Here is a 24,039-nt window from a genome sequence, read left to right as displayed (position 1 = left end):
TCCTCAAAATAAGGCTTGCAGAAGAACCTGGCTCTGTTGGAGAAACACTGTCAGAATGGAGTCCTGGCTACAAATATAAATAAGGTATATATTCCATATTTACTCACATCAAATTGAGCTACCTCATCATTCAAACTGTAATTAGTGGTTAGACACTACTTATGTCCATCATGGATTGCTCCTTAATCCATTGAACATTTACACACTTCAGGCAAGATCAAAGGTCACACAACCAACGTTTCAATCCAGTCCACTATGCTTTCAAATCATGGCTATCCCCAGCACATATCTGAAGACTCCTGGAAGTCTGAACCTTCAATTCACAGCCTTTTTTTCTCTGGGAGAAAATCCTGCTTCAAGGCCTGCCTCTTAGGGCTACAATTTACTGGAAATGCCTTGAAGTGCAAAACAGTCCAAAGAAACTGTAGAAATTTTATATTTATTAGCTTGCACAGTATTAATGTTTTTAAAAGATATATGTTAAAAGAGAATCACACCTCGGGGGAACAAATCCAGGTTCACACTAGGAAGTGAAACAATGGAACGCATTGGAACATTGGAACACTGCACAGGCTACATATGTCTTGGACTAAAAATAAGCCCAACAGGGAACTTCAAGCTGGCAGTGAATGAACCAAAATAGAAAGCACACAGGGTGTTCTGTATCATAAAAAGAAACACCTAAATTAAACCCCCAATTAAAAGATGGCTAAAAAAATATTCCAGACAAGCAATTCATGCATTTCCTCTATATGGCAAGGAAGTGTGAGGCCATTTGTTTGCTAAATAGGCCAAACACACAAATGAAACCCTGCATGCAAAGTTCTGCAAAAACATACCCAAACCCCAAAATAACAGGCAGTAGTTAAATTAATACAGTGCTGTTTAAGTTCTCCAAAGGAGTGACCCCTGGCTTTTATCTCTATATGATGCTGTAACGGCAAAAAACTGATTCTTTCAAATTGCTGGCCCCAAGTCTCCCTGCACTAACCCCCTCTAAAACTTAGCAGCCTGGGGTCAGACAGGGAGGCAGAGGCAGAGGAGAATGAGAGGGCAAAGTGGTTATGATTCTCTATGGAAACAGTGGTAGGAACACAAGGACAGGAGAAAACAAGGGCAAAAGGGGAAGAATGAACACACAAGAGGAGAAAACAAACATTTTTACTGTTGTGCTAAAATGCGGGGGTGTGGGTATGTGTGTGTGTGTATGAAAATCTCCCTGTACTGTAGACAGATGTCAAGGGCTACCAGTACATCTGTCTGTCTGGGTGATTCAGAATAGACAGTCAGAGTGAACTGTCACTATGCCGACAGTTTCTGACTGCCCGCCTCTCCGATTCCCACCTGGGAGGCTGTCAGAGCCGTTGGCGTGGCGATGCCTTTGTGCTTCTGCTCTTCATTGTTAACCCAGATAAGATTCCACCTTTTAAATCCCCCTCCTCTTTCTCCTGCATGAAAGATGGGGCACTGACATATTCATGTCTTTTAAATCCTCCTTCTTTCTTCTGCCGTAAAGATGGTGCAGTGATATTGTTTTCATGCATATTTACCTGATACAGTTTGTTTTTGATGATTGTAATTTTGACACAATGTGTTCGTATTGCAAACGATTTTGGGCAGAGGACGGAGGGTATGAGAGCAATTATGTAAGGACAAGAAAAAAAAAACAAAAAACAAAAAGAAAAGCGAATATGCAAATGCTCCTCTGTCACAGACAGGTGAGCGAATAATACCGGAACTCCGTCCTAATACTGAGAATCCTCAGATACTGCACTGACACAATAGCTGCATGTGCAGCAGATCAGGGCTGTTAATTTTTACTTCTGGTTTATACGATCAGCTTGGTCTGACCCAAAACAAAATTTACCAATTGAATTTTAAACCAGGGCACATGTGTGCTCTTCACATTAAAATGAGTTTCTTAAAGGTGCCAGTAAGTCAGGGAGAAACTGAAAGAGGGACCGTTCAGGACCAGGCTGAAGCATGCGCTCCACAATTTGCTGCAGAGAATGAGAATGGACTGAAAACTGAGACAGATGGAGGCAGTGAATCAGAGAGGCATTTTCAGTCATAACTATAACAGTAATGGTGATGGACACCGGAAATAACAGCACAGCACATACACTGAGAGAGACAGACATAGAGAGAGGGATACACGTACAGAGAGTGAGAGAAGCTCTAACAACAACTATGTATGTGGCTAATTGGCAGGAAGACACAAAATGTAGCACCAAACTAATGCATTATCATAAATAGGAAGTTATCTCTAACAGAACACCCTGAGAGTGTCAAAGAAGCCAGAGAAAGAGAAAGAGAGTAACTTTAATCAGGTACAAAATCAGTAACCACAGCCTGGCCTTTGTACAAGGCTGCTTCACATAGAAAAAGGACATGGTAGCATGGGACAAGTAAAGTCAGATGGATATTTCCTATCCTAATCAAATAATATGGTGGCAATCTGTACAAACACAAAACATCTGCAGTTCTTCAGCTTGATGTTTACCTTGGGTCCTGAGGGCAAACTTAAAATGATTTTTTGTTTTTACAGAAAAGATTTGGATATCTTGAAATCAGAGATAATGTTACTCCAAAAACAACAAATATGGAATACACTACAAACTACATGTACCTAGTGTCAAAGATAAACTGAACAGGGAACTTCAACTTGGCCACGAAAGAAATGGATAACAGGCAGGGCACCAGAAAGAAAGGAGAAACCTACATAAAAATCACAAAATTTGAATCCCTAATTGAACTGACCTTTAACAGACACACAAAAAAGGCAATGCAATGCTGTATTCATTTAATAAATAGTGACCTATCAATACAAAGCCTTGCAATGCCAAGAGCTGAGCCCAGAAGAGTCCCCTTAGCCAGGTGATCCTGAGGCTGACAGCGCTAACACCAAACAACCTCAAGGCGGCACAATGACAACACATACAACAGAAGTCATCCAAATTACACAACACAACCAACGTTACATCACTCATGGGGACATGAACAAAAACCACAAAGCAGATCAGTATGTTATCTGGCCCAAAAATGAGAATACACCACACCAGACCATTTGACTATGGTGTAAACCCAGAAACAGGAGAACATTCACAGCGCAGAGTCTGAGTAAACAGACCCAGACCATCAAGAGTGAGAGACAACAGCAGACCTGCCTGCCCAGACAAGCCACATTGTGCTCAATCTGTCATTTTCAAGAGATGGAGACTGAGCTGCACTTCCTGACCAAATGTGAAAGGAACAGGGGGACAAGGGAATAGTGCTCCCCAAAATAAAGGAAATCAATGCTGAATCTGAGATCCCCACAGAAACTGAGAGGCTGCCATTCCTCCTGGGAAAGAAGAAATGTGTGGAATTGGCAGCACAGTATGTTGCCAGTCACCACAATCTGAGGAACAACGTGTAAAAACCACGAGGGAGAGAGTGAGAGTGACAAGCAACTTCAACAGCAGAAAAACAGGAACTCTTAAACAAACACGGCAATAAATATTTCTATTTGGAGGCAAAGTAAAATGCAATTTGACACCTTAAATTAATTTAGAACATCCCAGGAACGATTGGAGTAACGTTACAAGGGACAAAGGAAAATAATGGTGAGAAACCTGGCAAACAAGCTAATCAATTAGCCTGCTATTTCAGTGAAACCACACAGCAGGAGCGGAGGAATAACTTAAAAGAAAGGACATTCTGTGGACAAAAAAAGACAGAGGATAAAATATAAGGGACACATAAGGCAGGAGTTTAAGAGGATTTGGAAGGTAGGATCTTTGCCTAAAATCCATCTGTGAATCTAGCTTTCTCACCAATGTATTAACCAACAGATCAAGCCACCCTGATCCGTGTGAGAGAAGAGTGAGGGAGCTGACATTTTGACGGTTAGAAATAGATATATTTCCGGAGTAGTGGGTGGGCAGAGCTTGTGCAGCCTAGTAATCAGCTACCCTATAGTGATGTCATTACTGAAGAAAAGTGCTTTACTGGAAATTAATAATCTTATTAACAATGATCTCCCAACAGAGTTTCAAACAACTCAATCAGGAACAAACATGGTCGTGAAAATTTAAAGAAAAAAAAAAAATTTCAGCCAGCCAATCAAGGAGGTCGAAGCAAAACAACAGAGACCCCAGAAGGCAAAGTGCTTTGGTGAGGACTGTAGAAGTATAAGACAAAACACTTGTCCAATCAAAAAACATCATTAGCCACAAACTAAAGACCTACATCAATATTATATAGAAACACAAAGAGAGTGTAAAAGATTTTAAAGTAGAAAAAACAAGAGTATTATAATCAAGCAAAATAAATTGAGGATTCCATTGACAAAAAAAAAGCTTTGAGATCAATGAAACAATTTGAGTAGCAAAGCACCCCAAAATCTGGCCATAAAAATGGTAATATCTAGAGAGATCATTTTGAAAACCTTCATGAACAAATAACATCTAATGATCTCAATTCTGAATAGAAATATTAATACCCCCCCTCCCCCACAATCAGGAATCAGAAACAGCCAGAATCCAATCGTCTATCAAATCACAATGAAACAACTAGAATTCAGCCTTATGAAATCAATGCTGGAAAAGCATGTGGCCCTGACAGGATCAGGAGAGAGATGCTTAAACACAGCCCTCCTGAGCTACAGCAAATATTGCTAAAATTGTTCAGTCAAGCTGGCTGCTGTCCTGAGATCTAGAGCTGGGGGCTTACTTTCCCATAACACATTTCCCATAAGAGTGGAGACAAATTAAACCCAATAAATAACTGAGGCATCTGTGTGGGCAGTAATCTGGAGAGGGTTTCCTGCAATACCTGAACACTGGTCTTCATTACCAAACACAGTGTCTTCAGTAAAGGTCAGATTGGTTTTCTGCCAAATCACCGCACTACTGACCACATTTACACCCTTCACACCCTAATTAGTCAGGATACCCACCATTGATTTTAAGAAAGCATTTGATTCAATCTGGCAAGATGGCTTATACCACACAATTCTTCACAATGGTGTGACAGAATCAATATATGTCAACAACAATGTAAATGTTGAGTAAAAAATGGCAATAAGCACACCGCTGTCTTCACTCATGGGCATAGCATGAAACAGAGATGCATTTTGAGTCTGGCTTTGTTCAACTTTGGGATATTACTGGAACAATCTGCAGAACATGGCCTCACTCTTAACAACAAGGAAGTAAAATGTCTGCTCCATGCAGGTAAGCTAGTACTGCTGTCACTCACTGAACAAGCATATGTTCAGTAAGCAGCAGGCAGCAAGCATACAGGAGCATCTGGACCAGCTGGGGAAATACTGTGAGAACTGGGCCTTGACAGCAAATGTTAAAACATCCAAAAAATGATCTTCCAAAAAAGGCCAGGTCTCAGGAAAGCAGACACATCTTCACTCTAGGAAACACCACACTGGAGCACACATTGTCTTACAACTGGGACCAAAAACCAGCACTTCAGGAACCTTTGATCTGGCAGTGAATACACTTGAAGAAAAAGCCTTGCATAGCATTTATGAAAAATTCACTAAATCAATATATTTCTTTACACAGAAGTGAAGTGTAGGGTCCACTCAGTCAGCACAACTACACAAAATGGGACAAGCATCCAATAGAAGCCTGTCATACAGAATTCTATAGAACTTTACTTAGTGTCCAAAGAAAGACACCAAAAATGCATTCAGGGCAGAGTAAGGCGGATTCTAATGATCATGCAGTGATGTCTGCAACATTGCAATCACCAAACCAGAAGTAAACTTGCTTTCTAGCCCTAAAAAGGGGATTGCAAATTGTCTGAATATCTCACCACTGCACGAGATATAAAGCCGAGACATCCTTATCAAGCGGATCAGATTGTTCTCTACATCTCAATCATTATTTATCTGTTCATACATGATGTACACCTGATTGTAGGACTTTATGCTTTGGCAATATTACCCTGGTCGAAGCAGTCATGTTAACAAAGCATTTGAATTTGAATTCTGAGAGTGACAAAGATACCTCACTCACCTGCTGCACCTTTAGCCCCACCTTGGGGGCCGGACAGGGAGAACACGGGCAGACAGTCGTCGTCATGGGAGACGCCAGCCTGGATGGCGCGCACGTAGCTGTGGCTGCGGGTTCGGAAGCACCCCGGCAAGTCAAGGGCCTCCACGGCCTGCGACTCCCCCAGCTCCCCAAAAACAGACTCGCACATCGACTCTCCCATCTGCAAAACACAGGGCCAGACGCAGTGTGACAGATGACCTCTCAGCTCCGACCCCTGAAACACATAGCATGGTTTCCACAGTGATTTATCTGAGTGGAAACATAATTGAAAGCTTTGTTGATGCTCACCTGTGCGTGTGAGCAGCTGTGGGTACGGCCGTGGCTCTTGGGCATGGTCCGGCTGTTAGTGTAGACAGAGGCACAGTGTTTACATGCATACCTGCTTTTGGATATAGTAAAACCACAACAGTCATTTGCTCAGCACACCTGACACATTTTTAAGGTATGAATACGATAAAGCCATGGAGGCTTCACTTGGAATTCCATCTCACGACTCTATGGACCAAGGCTGTACATTGCTGCTCCACACTGCTTCACTGACCATTCCTGCACACTGCTACACTGAACACTACTCCACACAGCTGAATTTGTCTCAGTGAGATAAACTGAAAGACTGAAGGTGATGAGGACAGAGAAGAGCTCCTACGTGGAAGGGTGTTGGTCCATGCTGACGGATCGTCGGAAGGCCTCTCTCTGGGCGAGCAGGGCGTTTTTAGGTGTGGCCTTGGGGCTGATGTCGGAGTCGACGCTGTCATCGTCCCCCATGGCCTTGATGTAGCTGCCGCTTCGCATCCTTCGGCAGGGGATCTCCCCCACACCCTCTGGAGCCCCGCCCACATAGGCTCCGCCCCACTCCTCTGAGGGCACCTGTTAAAACAGGAAGTATTCTTGAAATGAGGCTGATCACCTCCCACTGGATGAATGATGTAATCTAGTCACAGGCTTAAATGGCATTCACCCTGAAGGAAAAGCATGACAAAAAAACAGCTCTCAAGCACGTCACTTTTTGAGCAGTATATAAATAAACCATATTTTCTGTTTTTTTGATGAATATCAATAATATACTGTGTCTGCAACAGTGAATGTGTTTGCATGAATTATAGCTGAAAATCATTATTTCCCTCAACATATTTTGAACAGATAACTACCATGTAAGATTCCACATTTCACAGTTAATGTGAAAGGCTTTTTAATGATTCATTTTTGTTTGGGTGAACCAAATCATACATTTAATGTATTTTACTGTTCATTTAGATGCTGATCTACCTTGATAGGGCTTTCTGTTTCTATAAAGTGTTTTTCTCTATACAAAATGCACCTGGGTGCGTTTAAGAACTTAAGTGATGTTATGTGTTTTTGGTTCTGGTAAGGAACCTTTTGTGGTCAGGACATTAAAACACAATCCAGCCCAGAACAGTAGGTAGTGCCCCTGGTTACGTAATGTCTCCAATTTAAAATAGCCAATTCTGTCATGACCAAAGTGAGGAAGCAGGCATTTTAAATAACAATCTACTTTAGCCACACTCTTCACTTCACCCTCAGACCCTCTACCCTGCTGAGTATGTGTGTGTGTGTGTTTGTGTGTGTGTGTGTGTGTGTGTGTGTGTGTGTGTGTGTGTGTGTGTGTGTGTGTGTGTCTGTGTATGTGGAATGGAACACTCTTACTGAAGAGTTACCTGTAGGTAGTGGTAGCCGCGCTCCTTAGCTTTAGACTCAAGGGGCACCAGTGCCTTGTCATACCCTGGTCCAACGGCAGGGTACACCTCCCGCCCATGGCCAGGTGCCATAGGTGCCCAGGCGCTCTTCTTCAGAGAGTGCCCAGGGTCCCCTGTGAGGGCTGAGGACGAGCAGGACATACACTCCCCTGGGGGACCTCTAGACTTCAGGCCCCTCAGCGTTAGGTCCTGGATGGCCCCCTCTAGGGTCTGGTGACCTGGGGGCACCCCTCGCCGCCCCCTGCTGGCCACCAGGTAGCCGCTGTCACTGTCTAGGTTGTCATCAGAGCTCCACCAGCCGGCGGTCCTGCTGCGGTGGTGGGAGTCCCTGCTCTTGCTGCGGTCGTGGCTCTTACTGCGCCGGGCAGAGCGGGGCACGCGCTGGGCAGGGGGGTGGTGGTGCCCGCCGCCTCCCCCTGCCTCCTCCCCCCTGCTCCCGCCGCCCCTCTCCCGCCTCTCGCGGTGCTCGGAGCGGGGGCCGTTGTACTCACGCTTGGAGGGAGCCTCCAGGGAGTGGGACTTCGTGAAGAGCCGCTGGACGGAGTGCACCAGGTGGCGGATGCGGCTGGGGCTGTCGCTGCGCTGCTCCCCGCTGGCCGCGCGCTGGTACTGCAGCGTGTGGAACCCGTCCATCTGCCTCTCCAGCGGCTCGTGTGGGTGGGGCGGCCCGCGGTGCATCTTGCGGGACGAGTGGGGGTGCTGCGCCAGGACCTCCCCGCGGGGGTCGTAAGGCTGCTGCACCGGGTGCGAACGGGGGAAGGTGCCCCCTCCGTAGGCGGGCATCCTGCGCGGCGGAAGCTCGTGGGGCGCCCCTGGCGGGTAGTAGGGGAGATCATTGTGCCCCTGGTAGTCGTGAGGGTGGGGCACATAGTCACGCGGCACCTCAAAGTCCTCCGGGCCGCAGTGACAGGGCCCCGGGGCATGCTGGGAGAGGCTTCGGCTCACATGGTACCCCTTCATGGCCGGGGCATGATGGGCTGCCCGGGCCGAGAGGGGGCGCTGTGAGCGGGACAGGGCTTGGCCGAAATTACCTGACCAGGTACAAGGAGAGAAGACATCATGCTGGACTTCAGTCACAAAATACATGTATTTATCAGAGCAGCTGCTTTTGTTTGTGATAGACTGTAATACTGAAAAATAAAAAGCAGTTTTCATCCAACAATCTGGAAGGGCATCATGATTGATGTGTTGCATTAAACAGTGATTCAGAGCCTCTAGGTTAAAATGAAGCAGATGATGAGAAGAGCAGTTAACCAGTCCAGGTGTGATTTAAAGATAGAACTGAGAGAACCAGATTGGGAATTTTGGCACTGAGTCTAAAACCTCTTAACACTATGACTTTGAAGAACCAGTGGGCTTTCATAATCCTTTTCCACTGTGGAGCTGGAACCAGGCTAGCACGAGCAGGAGCTAAAGCTGGCTGTCCAGGGAACAGCGTGATTGCTTTTCCACTGCATTACCCACAATCAGAGCAGTAGCACATGACATCATACCTAACAGTGGTGTCTGCCCAGATACAGACTGCCTTGACATCTTCTTCAGTCCAAGGCTGAGGCCTAGCTCCAGATGTTGGCTGTGATCAGCAATCGTGGCTTTGCTCCTTTTTCTCTGGGTATTAGTGATTAAGTCAGTCAGGACCTTTGTTTAACATTTGAAGGATGAAAGCTACCACATCACAGTGTCCCCTTCACAGCAACCTCAAACCTCTATATCAGGAATCAGGATGGCCCAAATTGTTGTCTATTTTCTAACAACTCTAGTGAATTTCAGGTAAAAGCAGCCTCTGGATTAATGAACACAACAGTCAATGTCGACAGGTTTTCCACACTCAGATCCTGAGATCCTGAGGTGGACCACTTAAAACCTGCAGCTGGAGAATGTGCATCCCACATTCGTAAACAAGCAAGCACCAACCCGTAGTGAGCAAAACAGCAACGGTGTTGAAGCTAGAACGCTGTACTGAGACATCAGAGGGAAAGGATCATGCCCCCATATCTCCAGCTTCATCTTAAGTTTTTCATTTTACCCAGCACGCTGACCTCCTGTGGCCCTGGAAGAGAGCCGTGGATTGACAGGGCAAGCTGTTAGATCTCTGCTGCTGCCTTGGCATGGTAGGTGACACTGAGCCGCAGTGACATTTGCAGGACTTTGGGATGCTACGCTGTGTTATCATGGACCTTTATATTCTTACAGAACCTCACCTTGTAGTCACTAGGGGTAATTTAAGGTCACAGTGAGCCCATGAGTTGAGGGCTTTCAGTCTCACCTGTGGACTTGCTCCTGCCCTGGCAAAAAGGGGACAGTGGGGCTGAAAGCTAAGATATCACTTCATGTATTCCACTGTTCTGCATTTTCCAGCAGAATTGTGATGCACAGGCACCATTTTCCAGGTGACAAGGAGTTAAGAGTGCTAGTAAAATTGTGCATACCACCAAAAATAAAGACGGAAAAAACAGTTACACTGCTCCAGTTTGTCCATGTGGGCATTACAGCAAGCTTCAAGATTCCACTTCATCCCAAGGGAGGTCGACAGATTTTTGAGTTTTAAAATCCCTGTTTTATCAGTACATCAGTCCCTGATACAAAAAAAAAACTGGATGTTGTCAAGTAAAGCCATCTTCTAGATTTCTTAAATAAGGGGCCACGAACAGAAAAAGCAAATGCAAACGAGCATGAAAAGGAGCACTTCAATGCCGCCGCTTTCACAGATATATCGCCAGCCCTCCTTCAAACACAGAAGAGTTTTCTCTCTGCGCTTCCTGCAGCAGTTTCAGATACCAGCAGGTTATTTGTGAGTTTTTGGTCCACACGGTCACAGGAACACAGCCCCTGTGGCTAGCCAGGGGTAGCTGTATTGAAATGTGTCCCTGTTTTCCCTACTCTTTGCTTCTGCCTTGCAGTCTGACTGTGATGAAGCATTCCAGTTCAGTCTCAGAGAAAACACTCATTTCTCCTGCATTAACCTGTCTCCTCCCCTTCAATAAACCTCTATCAGTAAACTGTCTCATTTGCATTGGCTTTTTTTTTTGATTCTTAACCGTCATGCATTGATCAGTTCTTCTCAAGGGTGCGAGGAGCTACAAGATGAATGAGAGGAGAGAGAAAAATAGAAAAAAGGACAATGTATTTGAGTTGAAAAAGAGAGACCAAGAAAAAGACAAATATGTACAGTATTATCAACACTATACAGAGTCCAGTGCATCAGCTGTTCCTGGCATCTCAGCCATTTGCTCTGTATCCTCCCAAAGGCCTCCGAGGTTGATCTGGAATGAAGCAACGTGCTACTGAGCCCTCACTTCCCTTCCATCCCAGCAAGTGAGATAATACTCCTCCTCGTTCCACTCCCACAGGTCTAATAATGGATCCTTCCATCATACAATAAAACAGGCCTGGTTTGCTCACTGGGAATAACTGTGATATGGTGGGTCTCACAGTCACAGCTCTATTTCAACCCGGACTGTATGAATCTACCTGTGTCATACCATAAACTGGATCATACCATAAACTGGAGGAAAATAGTATGAGCAAACCTTTTAGCTTTCAACAAGTTGTTTGTATTGTTACAGCTACAACTTGCATTTTGCATGGCTTTGCATTATACCTCTGTGTACTCAGATGTGTAGTCTGTGCATACCCCATTCATCATAATGTGGTCTCTTTGATTTGCTCTTGTTTGTCATTCCACAGTACTGTAGATCCATTAATTTAGTGAGTTAATTCAATAATTTTACTTTGCTTTTCAGTAACGCACTCTGTGAAGCAGCCTGTGGCAGTTCCCTCAGGAAGGGCATGATATTTGATAAAGTTTGATTGACTGACTGTGCGGTGGGCTGACATTTGGCTGCAACAGAGAAATCTGCAGAGTTCATATATCCCTCACCTCTCACTCTCAGCCAGCACTGAACCTCAGCCCTGTGTTACAGCTTTAGAATTGTCAGAACACATGGTCATCTCTGACTTTACTCCGAGTGACAGCCAGGGGGCGCACTGCTCTCAGTCAGCTCTTCAGCACTAGGACTGCTGCACATGTGGGCCTTGATTGGAGACTGATGAAAAACATCCTACTGAAAATGGAATCAATCTGCAGAATCCTAATGGAATGGCTGATGTAGCTCTGCTCTGATAAATGTTCTAAGATAAATCTTCAAACATGTAGCTTAAAGTTGGCCTTTTAATCACATTGCAGAAAACTGCAAAACATGTACAATTATGAGTTACCAATCTGAAAATTCAGCAACATTCACTCCTTTTAATTAGCACTTATACTTTCCAAACACGTACTGTGAGAAATTATCATTTTATCATTTCATCTTACCTGCCTGGATTGAAAGCAGCTTTTTTTTGGATCTGAACACCAAAATTATATCTGACAGAGGTCGGGGCCCTTCATTCTGATTAAACATTTAATGTCTGAAACAAGAGACTACACACCTGCTTCCCTCAAACCCAACACCTCACACCTTGTTACCCCAACCCCAACACCACACACCCTACTATTCCTAAGCTTAACACCACACAGCCTGTCCCCCTAAACCCAACACCACGCAGCCTGCTACCTATAGACCCCACATCACACACCCTGACACCCCTAAACCCAACACCACACAACCTGCTACCAATGAGCATCAAACCCTTGCACGAGTTAGAAAGAGCAGGGTCTTTGCTAGATGAGGTTTGGTGAGAGAAAGGCTTGTAAAGTGTAACATATTTGGAATCTCCTGTGGGCCTCTGTTGGTCCTCTGTGTCTTCTCTCTTTTCATCAAGCTCTGTTAAAACAGTTACATTTTGAGGACCAAGCAATTGGCAGTGAGGACAGCCAGTGCACATTACAGCCTGTGACAGCACTCTCAGACCAGGTGGTACACTGAGTTTTGTCTGATTTCCAATCAGTCAAAATCAAAGCAAACAAAAGCAATCACAGCATGATCCAGTGAAGACATCTCAATTTATGAACACTCACAGATTTCAGAACAATGGGGCATGCTCATTGTTATGCTCATTTAATTTACTCAATAAATATCATTTAATTCAAATAAAACTCCCACTGTGAATCCTGATCTCACTGTATGTGTGTGTGTGTTGTGTGTGGCTGTGTAAGTAGCAGTGTGACCAATGGGGGAGAAAAAGAGAAACACAATGACTCATTCTGTGTGCCCCATTTAAGCTGAAATGCAAAAGATGAACATTCATTTGATCCCTCAGCTGAATGAGTGAATAGGACTGAATGGATTTAGTTTTTTAGAACCAACAGGGTGATTTGAGCAATCTAGACCAAAGATTTCCCCATTGTGGCTCTGGTCACTACTTTGTCCTGGTCACAGGATTACACCACTGCTCCACTCTGCTGTTCTGACCACTGCGCCACATCACCGGTTTATATGACTCAGTGACTATCCTTCAGCAGACGGTTCATGAAGCCTCACTCTCCTGTCACAATTTCAGAATTCTGGCATAGATAATGCTCTGTCTAAACCTTTCTCCCTTCTTTTGTGTGACTGACAATTGGAAAAAAAAAAAAATCAAATTCATTGTTAAATGTGGAAATTACCCGTAACTCTAGGAGTTCTAAACATAGTCATATTATCATCCATTTCTGCTGGTGCTTTAATTCTCCCTCTCCTTTACTGTGCTGGTGAACACAGAGAGGAATAAAAGAACAAAAGCATTGTTAAAAGACTAAACCAGACCACAGGGCCATTAAAAACGATGGAATATTTATGAGGAACTGCAATTGACTGTCAAACTATTGTCAGACACTCACTACAAACATTCAATGATGAGGTGTTTTATTCGAAAAATGACTAATGTAACCTCTAACTCTATTTTCCCATTTCCAATCTAATTATGTGCCATACATTAGACTCCTGCTGTTCTGGAGTCTTTTAATGAGAGCGATAATGGAATATGAAACTGCAGAAAAGATATCCTATTACTCACTGGGAAGTCTTCACTCGTCGTCTTTCACCTCACAGACAAAATCACTTATGTCATTGATGGAACAGAAATAGCTATCCCATCACCTCAATTTCCCTTTGTGTGTGTGTGTGTGTGTGTGTGTGTGTGTGTGTGTATGTGTGTGTGTGTTGATACATATTTCTGCAGGTGTGTATACTGATGTGTGTGTTCATGAATGTGACTGCAGGTGTGTGTGTGTGTGTGTGTGTGTGTGTGTGTGTGTGTTGATGCATGTTGCTGCAAGTGTGTGTGCTGATCTGCACGTCTCCTAGTGAGTTTGTGTGTTGACGTGTATGTCTGGAGGTGTGTGTGTGTGTGTGTGTGTGTGTGTGTGTGGATAGGAATGGATGTTATGCCATTCCTCCTGACATCACCCCTGCACGGATCTCTGCACTGTCCCACACTGTGGTTATTATTCATGTGATTACAGTAATTTAACATTATTATAAGCCACTCAATTTTGGCAAAGATGTCTTCTGTCATTTCAATAAGGCTCATTTAAAATGATGAGAGTGACACAGACAGGAAGACTGAGAGAGACACAGAGTAGGAGGGAGAGAGAGAGGTGAGGGAGAGAGGGAAAGGGGAGGGAGGCAGAGAGAGAGAAAACTAAATAGAAAAGATTTAGCTTTATATTATTAATTGTATTATTACTATGATTGTTTTATTGTTATTTTATGATTATTCAGCATGGCTAATTAATAATTTCTAGTTTTAGTGAAAAAAATAAAAAAGTAAGTAAAAAAGATTATTTTGTCCCCATTGCCCACCCCACATCCAGCATCTCGATGGTAACCTGTTTGGTCCAAATTTTCACAATCTCTCAGATGCTTTCATTGTACACAGATATAGGCAGCTAGCTAGCTGCTTTCAGCTCCAAAATCCCAAAACCCATTTACAGAAATATTTCAAGACCTACTTGAAATCATTTCAGACATTTTACTTGTAACAACAAGAATATACATGAGGCATTTCAGATTTTAGTCATAGCAAAAGACTTCAATGGTTTTTGTGCAGGACCTGTACCAAATAAGGGACAAGCCATCTGTCAACTGTACAGAACAAATGCCATCCTTACTGCTGTATAAGTTGTAACAATGTAACAAAACTCAAGAGAGGTCTTGAAATTCTGATCCCCCCAATCTCTGTGGCAATGCAAAGTGAGGCACCACCAGCGAGGAAGACTCATGTATCAGTGAGTGTTGGGTATGCTTCTCACACAAAAAAACGACCTGCAATCAAATGCAGCAGCCTGCAACTGTGCTCTCCAAATAATTGAATTAATCACAATCAAAATAATAATGGGATAAGCTTCCCTGATTGCACCAGCGGAAACGGTCCCGGGAGGATCTCTACTGCGTTCACACCCATCTCTCTCAGCTTTCATTATTAGACAGGATTGATTTTCTCTTTCCTCCCAAGAGCGTCTTAAGAGTGACCGCAACAGAATTTGGGACATGCTGAAACGTCTAGTAGTGTCTGTCTACAAACCAGCAAGGGAATGTAAAAGGATCTTGCAAGATGTACTGTTCCACCACATATGAAAGTTTTCCTTAGAGAATTCACTTAACCCCTGAAAAATGAACTAAATCCATTTCTCTTCTGAGGGGGACTTGAAAAGTTTGTGTATGTTTTTTTTTAATGCCATTTCAATGTCAGCCATAGACATCTGTGGGTCCATTTTCTTCAAATGCAAAATGGCGCAATAGTCAGAAGGCAACATCACACAAAAGAGTCTGCAAGAGTCCTTTAAAATAGCAGCAAAGAGGTACAGAAATAGCCCACACCAAGCAGATGGTTCCCAAGGGATGGGCATGGCATGGCAAGGTTATTATTTTCCTTCTCCCTTTAAATGGTGTAGATTAAGCAGACGTGTGATCCAATTTCCCAGCATGCAGAGAGCTGGGCGGCTCCGACTGCTGAGACCCTGAGTCTCGGGGTTAACGTGGGGGGAGGTGAGATCATGTGAGATGGCTGCCACATTCAGCTGGATCCTGTGCAGCTCATTCCAAACAGAACCAGCTCCTCTTTAAAACATCGTTTAAACACACTGTCACTGTTACTGCTGCCTGTCCCAGAAACAGTGCCAGCACACACACACACACGCACACACACACACACACACACACACACACACGCACACACACACACACACACACACACGCACACACACACACACACACACACACACACAAATGCACACACACACACACAAATGCACACACACACACACACACACACACACACACACAAATGCACACACACACACACACACACACACAAACACGCACACATGTACGCACACACACACACAGACTTATACACATAAGCACATAGAAACACGTGTTTTTATGTAATTACATATGTGGAAGTACAAAATGATAGGCACACTGAAACTGCGCTTACTTACAATCAGAGATATACACACAGAATAAAAACAATAAACCCCAAGAGATTCAAAAAGTGCTTAATTCATTTCTGCTCCCCTTCCCTTCCTCCTCACAGAAACTGCCCTACAGATATCATGGTGCTCCAGATTGCTAGCCTGGTCTCAATAACTCCCATCATGCCCCTGGGCAGCTTTTGGCATCACATGATGCAATAGCCACATTTATTGATCTAGTTTACAGGACAAGACATATGGGATCTGTGCATTATTCATACAAGCTTCATATAAGAAGTGATGTTATATTGAAAGTCATATGACCTACACAACAAGGAGTGCCAGAGGTCTTAAAAGATAGTGGCAACAGATAATCACATTAGGTCAGAGTCAGAATTAGAAAGAATTGGGACCTTGAGGCCTTCCAGATATCACAGGATGTTACACAAGTATAAACCCAATCTTTCTGGAGTCTTTGACACAGTGTAATGTCAAATTAAATCTGCCTGAATGTGTTGAAAGTCAATACAAACTGAACTGCTAGCAGACAAATGGTTCAGAAAGCCACGCAAGTATGGAGTAAAAGGTAGCTATAGCCCCTTATTGCAGCTCTAGATAAAGGTCACATTATCTATCCTAGTTAGTCTGAAACTATTGGAGCTGGAAAGCAAGCTCTTGCTGGTTCACATTTTTCTTTAACACTTTAAGGTGTGTACAGGCAGGAGGAACTGACTGATCATATTCCTTGAATTGTTCGAGTGCTTCTTGGTGACCAGCCATGTGTTTGTGACTATATACACTATTTATAACATAAAACTGATTTCACATGTTTACACTTTTTCTAAGACAAAGAAATTGTTGTGCACAAACATGTAGATTTATCAGTGCTTGCTCACCACCTCAGGAGCACATAATACCAGTACTGTATGTAGGTGTGTGCTTCTGCTGTTTCTCACTGTTGCTAAGAAGCTGGAATGCTTAGTGACCTGAACGTTCAACTACTCCCGTGCTAAGCTCCAAACTGCACAGTGTTGCAGTGAGGCATTGAGTAAAGAGCTTCATATTTACACAGAATTACATGACAGTTCATTTCAAAGAGCACAACACAGTATAATATCACTGATATTGCTCCAAAGAGCACGGCATAGCTTGCTATCACAGACAAAGATCACAAGATCACATTACAGTATTACGGGGCTCCACAGTAGACTGTGACATCACAGAAACAGCTCCAAAGGGCAAAGCACATTGTGACATCACAAATAGTTTCTTACAATGCACCATAGCATGACATTACATACAGAGAGCAGAACATGAGCCGTACATGTATGACATCACAAATACTGTCCTGTGCATTGCAGAGCCTCATGACATCACAGATGCTTCTCCCCGCTGTATAGTAGTGTTTGTTAGCATTGAATTTATGTGTTGATATTGTGACACAGAAATATATATGTAATGTAAGGAGTCTATGGATAAGAACAGTCTCCTATGGCTCTGGCACACTGTTAACGTACAATAAATTGAATATGAGGCCACACATAGTGAATATGACTCACCAATCCCAAACCACCTTCAAGAAGTCCAACACTCCATATTATCCCCTTATTTAAAAAAAAAATCCTTGTTTTTTAATGAAAAGCCTTATGCTTTGAGCTCGCAGATTCCACATATTACATTGCCACTGGTGCCTCACTCACGGTTATGAAGGAAACCCAGATTGACTGAACTAACAGACCCATACACATCATACAGGACTTTTGTGTTAGATCTGGAAATTCAGAGAACGAAACTCCTTTGGAGCAGGAGTGATGATGTCTGTGAATGAGCCATCAAAGGATTCCTGTTTTTTTTTTCCTTCCGCTTTTTGTGTCCTGCATCCTCGTGATGTGCCCTGGCCTGCGCTGTTTCTGTGGGCTGTGGGAGAAGACATCTGTACCCACACTTAGTCAAAGTGATGAATATTTCTCAGATTATAGTGGTGGGGGGGTGGGGGGGTGTGGGGGGGGGGGGCAGTGTTAAAACACTGCGTTCTGAGATAAGATGAGAACAGAGTGAGAATCGTCAGGGATCAGATCTGCGAGTCTCTGAACTGCCATGGTATGAAACGCAGAGGAGGCGCCATGGGAAACCGTCATCAGGCGGCGAGAGAGAGAGAGAAGGGGAGTGGGAGAGAGGGAGGGAAAGAGGGAGAGAAAGAAACGGAAGGAAAGGTAGAGAGAGGGACGGAGAAAAGGGGGGGGGGGGATTTTAGCAGCTCGCAGCCTGATGAGGTACTACAGTGCGAGATAATGTCTCAAGTTTCGAGGCAATTAATGTTATCTCTGGCATCATGAAGAGGTATAATGAGAAAACCAGAGAGAGGAAGAAATGCAGCAAGCACCTGTGTGTGTGTGTGTGTGTGTGCGCATGTGTGAAAAGAGAGAGATGGAGAGATGGCATCTATGACTGATACTTATTCCTCCTGTTTTCATTACTCTGTTAAGGGACTGTATAATTTCTGTCAGGTTCACACTGACACTCACACTGACAGACTGGCCAATTCCAGCCATGTTCCCACTTCACTGTGACCCACACTGTTGGTCAGTAAGACAACCCCTCCATCTCTACAAGGGGCATAAACACACACACACACACACATACACCCACGATGATTGGATGATGGAGATTTGTTCCAGGCCAGCCTTCACTTCAACACGAATAAGTGTCAGGAATAATTCACTCTCTTCATGGGGGAGAGAGAGAGAGAGATCAGGCTGGAAGTAATTAACTGCCTTTCTGCAATTAATAAAGCTCTGACAGGCCATCTCGCCATGCCTGAAAGTCAGTGTGGGTGAGAGAAACAGAGTGTTTCTTCCTCCAGCAACGCTGAGAAACTGACGGGTGGTCAAGTTAGCATGTTCCGAGGGGCAGAGGCTGACTGATGACATCACGTCCGATAGGCTGTGACATCACCATGTTCTCAGCAGTGTCAAGTGGTCACATCTCCTCTTAGAACTTGGATTGCCTGACATCAAGCAGGCATCTCAGAACCAGGTCCAGAGTAATGTGGAAGGTTCCCTGCTGATTTCCACAGCCACAGCCCAGGGAACAGCCCCTCCTCCCCAAGTACCACGGCACGCGCTGTATACGTAGCCTCTTAAAATGCTGCAAGGCCATTCCAAAAGGAGGATATTTTTTGTTAATGGAGAGGTGAGAGAGGAGGTCACAGCCTGAACAGAAGGATGTACACAGGTCCTTTTGCCACATTCTGCAGGAGATGATCTCTCAGCAAAAACACTTATGCTAATATCCATCTGCGTGCTCCTTCAGGCTGTCTCTCAGCGATTTAAACGCGCTCCCTGCACAGCATCACACTCTGCTTTCTGCCACACTTCTGGAGGCTTTATTTATAGACGACCAGGTACAGAAACTATTGGCCTACCTTTTATGGACCTTTTATCATAGGCCACTCTGGTTACAACAACCTAGCCGTTAAGAAGTGCAAGAGGGACTACACACACACACACACACACATACACACACACACGCTGTTTGGAGAATATTATAGAGATTGAATAAGGCCAGGACACTACATCCCCACAGCTGCAGGAGAGCACTTAAAACACTAATGCATTCTTTCAGTCTGAGAGGCACTGAAGTATGCTCTCAGTGTATTATACACACGTACACACACACACGTGCACGCGCACGTGCACACACACACACATACACACACACACACACACACACACACACACACACACACACACACAAGCTTTCCAAGGGACAGCCAGTAATAGAGCTCTCAGCTCCACCATAAGGTCTCCGCATCTCTCGTGAATTTTAAAAGCATCAGCAAAAACAACACATCCTGATGTAGATCATGCACACTATCCTGACTGAGGCAGACAGGAAGTGCTTTTAGTTTGGAAAAGCCAGGTGTTTCATCCAGTAAGGAAGGAAACATACCAAAAAAATGCTTTAAACACTTAAAAATCCATTAACCTAGATTTCAACCTCTGCCAGGAGTCCGCGCACACTACCAGCAGCTCAGACACATAGTTACAAAGGACTACAGGATGATAAATATTCAAAATGAAGTTTCATCGTGAACATGCAGTCAAAAGACACACCCAGCACTGCCCAAAATCTGTTCTAGCACCCTGCACATACAGTCTGGGCTCACCGAACGGCATGGCAGTGCTGTCATCATGCCTCGACCACTGGATCATGCTGAACATATTGAAATGTACCTGAGCAGGTAGAGACGTTTAATCTGAGAGCCTATAACACAGTTACGCAGAAGACAAATGAGCAGAAAGAGTCAGATTTGACAAGGGTGAGGTGTGCATCACCATTATTCAAACCTGCTTATCCATGACAGGCTAAAAAAGTGACTTACTGGACTTAATCCTTTTTGCACAAACACAAATTAAGCAAAAATTAATATTTATCTCCAGTGCACATAATAAAAATGAATTGAATGTGACAGGCCACAGAAATTTGTTCAGAGACAGGATAGAGCTATAGCATAAAAGAAACATTTCTGTTTTATGTTTAAGCCCTGTGCTTTTGACAAAGGATAATTTAGGAAGCACCTCTTCATGAAGAACCTGTGACTCGTGTTTAATGTTTCATAAATAACTCTGATCCCTCATAAAATCAACATTAGATTCACATGGTCACACAGGACTCTGGCCTATTTCAGTGTTAATTCAATGTTACTGTCGTGATGTGTCTTCGGCGTTGCATCAGCGAGGGAAAGGCTGTTGAATCAACATCAAACTTCAGCATCAAAGAGCTGACAAGTTTGATTCATCATTGTTTGCGACCTGGCAGAAAGAGTTTGCTTTACTTGAGAGCGGTGAGGGAAGGCTGCCTCACATCTCAGATTGATAAAGTAGCAGTGAGGCTGAGGGCGAGTGGAGAATCTCACTTTGGCTGCGTGAAGTTGCAGTCAGAACCCTGCGTACAGGAGTGTTTAGTGGTGTGGGTCCACGACTGACACACCCCTACACCCACACGCCCTGCTTGGTTGTCAGGGAAACCAAGGCTCAAACGATGCCTGTTACATTGTTTGCTATTGCACTGTCATGATAATCAGCTGTACCAATCTATCCCTCTCTCCATTTTTAATTCAGAGCCCAAACAAAGTGTGTCTCAGTCCTGTTTCATTTGTGTCCAAAACAGTGCTGTCACCTGTTCTGAAGTCAACACACCCTGACAGTACAGGTAATGGGAAAAAGCAGAGACATGCAGACGTTTGGAGTCTCATAACATCAGTATGCAAAACAAACCCTGGCAACACCCCTCTCCGACCAAAGAAAAGCATGAAGCTCTTTCAGCAACCCCCCTGCACCCATGCACCCTTGTTCAACCATAAAAACAAAACCTCTGTAATCTCTGCCACGCACGCTTATAATAGCAAAATGGGAGGCCGACCTCAGGAAGGTGTCACACTTCCCCTTCCTCTTCTCCTTCTCTCTGCCCGATAAAGTTTCTGCTGGGATGTTGCAGGAAGACTATCAGTGGCTCCCTCTCCTTCTATGGCTCCCTGTGCTACAAAGTCATTCCTGTGAATGCACTCCACCCCCTCTTGCATGGCCAGCATCAGGAAATTAGGTTAGAAGTATTCTGAGTCAAGGTGTGTATGCGTATGTGTATGTGTGTATGTGAGTGTGTGTGTGTGTGTGTGTGTGTGTGTGTGTGTGTGTGTGTGTGTGTGCGTGTGTGTGTCTGTGTGTGTGTGTGTGCATGGGTGTATGTGAGAGTGTATCTGTCTCTGTGTGTGTGTGTGTGTGTGTGTGTGTGTGTGTATGTGTGAGGCTGCTGAGCTGATGCTCCAGAACATAAACAGGCACAGTTCACAGTGTAATTGGATTTTCCTCTTGCCTGATTGCTCTCAGCAGGTCTGATGAAGCTCTTTATAGCCTCCCTGAGTCTGCAGTGACTCCCTGTGCTGTGTTTCTCCCAGGACTCACAGCAAGCCTACAGGGCCTATACACAGGCCCTACAGAGCCAGGGTCCCCTGTTTAAGCCCCATAAGACTATACCCTACACCATCGGGGGGATAAGACAGCCAGACAGGATGAGGGTCCTTCCTGTCATGTTTCCCAGCGATCTAAAACCATGTCCCACACTGTGTCATGACACACACTCCGAGATACGGACGTACAGTTATTGCATCATGAAACACACAACATGATATGGATGCATAGTTAATGGAGCCGTTTTCTCAGCCACATGCTATAAATGCTGCTAAAAGTGATCGGATCCAGCCGAAGGCGGACCCCTAAAAACGCACAGACACAGACACACACACAGGCACACACAGTATGTCTGTAGTAAAATGAGTAAAATGTCTTAGATCCGCCAGGAGGTGTCCCTCCCCTTATTAGGCTACTTATGTGTAAGTGAACCCTGTGTACACAATTGTCCTGCACTATATGCACTACATAATTTGGGATATCATGATGTTGTCATTTGTCGCAGACACGCTGCAACTCCGTGATCACAGCTGTAACATCTGGGACAATGGTGTCCTGACAGGTCAGATGTACGTGAGAACAGTGCAAACTCATTAAGAAGCTGTACTGCACAACAGCAGGATGGGAGGCATGATGTTGTGCGCACTGGAAAGCCTCTGCTGAGCACGCTCACTCTCATGATTACTGCAGTGTGACCCCCGTGCCATTCCACAGCAGGGCTATTACCAAGGCAGCCGACTGATTGACAGTGTTAGAATCAATTATTTACAGCTGGTGGAAACCATCTTCACAGGCTGGATTCACTACATTTCATTTTACAGTCGGTTGCTCCGCGAAACACACAGTTACTCGGTTAAATAATCAGTGACTCAGACACTCGGCGACTCAGTTAAACACACAGCGGCACAGTTAACCACTTAGTGACTCAGTTAAATAATCAGTGACTCAGTTAAACACTTAGTGATTCAGTTAAATACTCAGTGACTCAGTTAAACACACTGTTAATACCAGTACTTCAACCTATTCGCCATCCGTGTCCCTGACAATTTTTCACAATGTCACCAGTGACACGGATGCATTCTACAGAGTAATTTAACATAATCGTTCCTCCTGCTGTCCTTAAATGGCATAAACAAAGATGGGCACAAGGATAAATGGAATGTGTGATGAGTGAGAGAAGGAGAAAGGGAGGGGCTGAGGGAGAGAAAAGCTGAAAGTGAGAAGAGCAGTCAGAGACATTTCCAGAGATGAGGGTTTGATTCACTGAGAAGTCAGGATGCCAGAGAACTTCAACGTTCCTCTGCCTGAATATCCCTTAAGAGCCCCATCTGATTGACTTTTCAATATCAAAGGGATTTTGTACACGTGTGCGTGTGCCCACATTTTCTTTTGCTGGCGTGTGCTGCATTCCATTGCACATTGGTCAGACCCATATGTAATAGCAAGCAGAAGTCTTTCTATTGTCCAGACCAGAAAGGGTATAATACAAATTCAGACAGGTTCAGTCAGTCGACTCTAGGGCTGGCTTTCAGCAAACAGCCACACGACATCACTATACAGAGAAAAGTGACAGCAAACACACAAAGTAAGACTGGTTATATACAGAATACAGAAGCACTACAGGATAAAACCAGACACTATTTTATCTAAGAAAATTCTCTTTAGACAAACACTGGGTGGCTGCTGTTCTCTATGGCCAGTGTGACCTTATAAAACACCTCTCAGAGCCGCCAGAGAGCTGTTGATACTATTACGACAAACTCTTGCGTTACTGAAAGATCATAAATACGCCACTAGTGCAGGGTTGCAAAACCTAGTACAGCTGCTGTCCTTGTGGATGATTTACCCACAAAGCAAAGGTTTCACAGCGACTTTATTTAAGGAATTAATTCTCCCAACAGCAGTCTCTGCAGCGTCTCTTACAGGGATATGCAGTGATAAAACATGAAAGTGTGAAAGAG

The 24,039-nt window shown here is 44.3% G+C and overlaps 1 protein-coding gene across 1 annotated transcript in view; it reads right to left on the bottom strand.

Annotated features, from left to right (window-relative positions):
- The window catches only part of LOC118787147 (disks large-associated protein 3-like), a 54,749-nt gene that overhangs the window by 5,084 nt on the left and 25,626 nt on the right, over nt 1–24,039 (bottom strand). The window contains exons 3-6 of the mRNA XM_036542606.1: nt 7,733–8,802; nt 6,703–6,923; nt 6,345–6,396; nt 6,018–6,216 (exon numbers count right to left, since the gene is read on the bottom strand). Coding sequence (XP_036398499.1) covers nt 6,018–6,216; nt 6,345–6,396; nt 6,703–6,923; nt 7,733–8,731 — 1,471 coding nt within the window. The 5' untranslated portion in view covers nt 8,732–8,802. The remainder of the gene's footprint in view (nt 1–6,017; nt 6,217–6,344; nt 6,397–6,702; nt 6,924–7,732; nt 8,803–24,039) is intronic.

This window comes from Megalops cyprinoides, chromosome 12 (genome assembly GCF_013368585.1).
Source record: "Megalops cyprinoides isolate fMegCyp1 chromosome 12, fMegCyp1.pri, whole genome shotgun sequence".
NCBI classification, from domain to species: Eukaryota; Metazoa; Chordata; class Actinopteri; order Elopiformes; family Megalopidae; genus Megalops; species Megalops cyprinoides.
The sequence above is the reverse complement of the archived record's forward strand: the minus strand, read 5'-3'. Positions and strand labels throughout refer to the sequence as shown.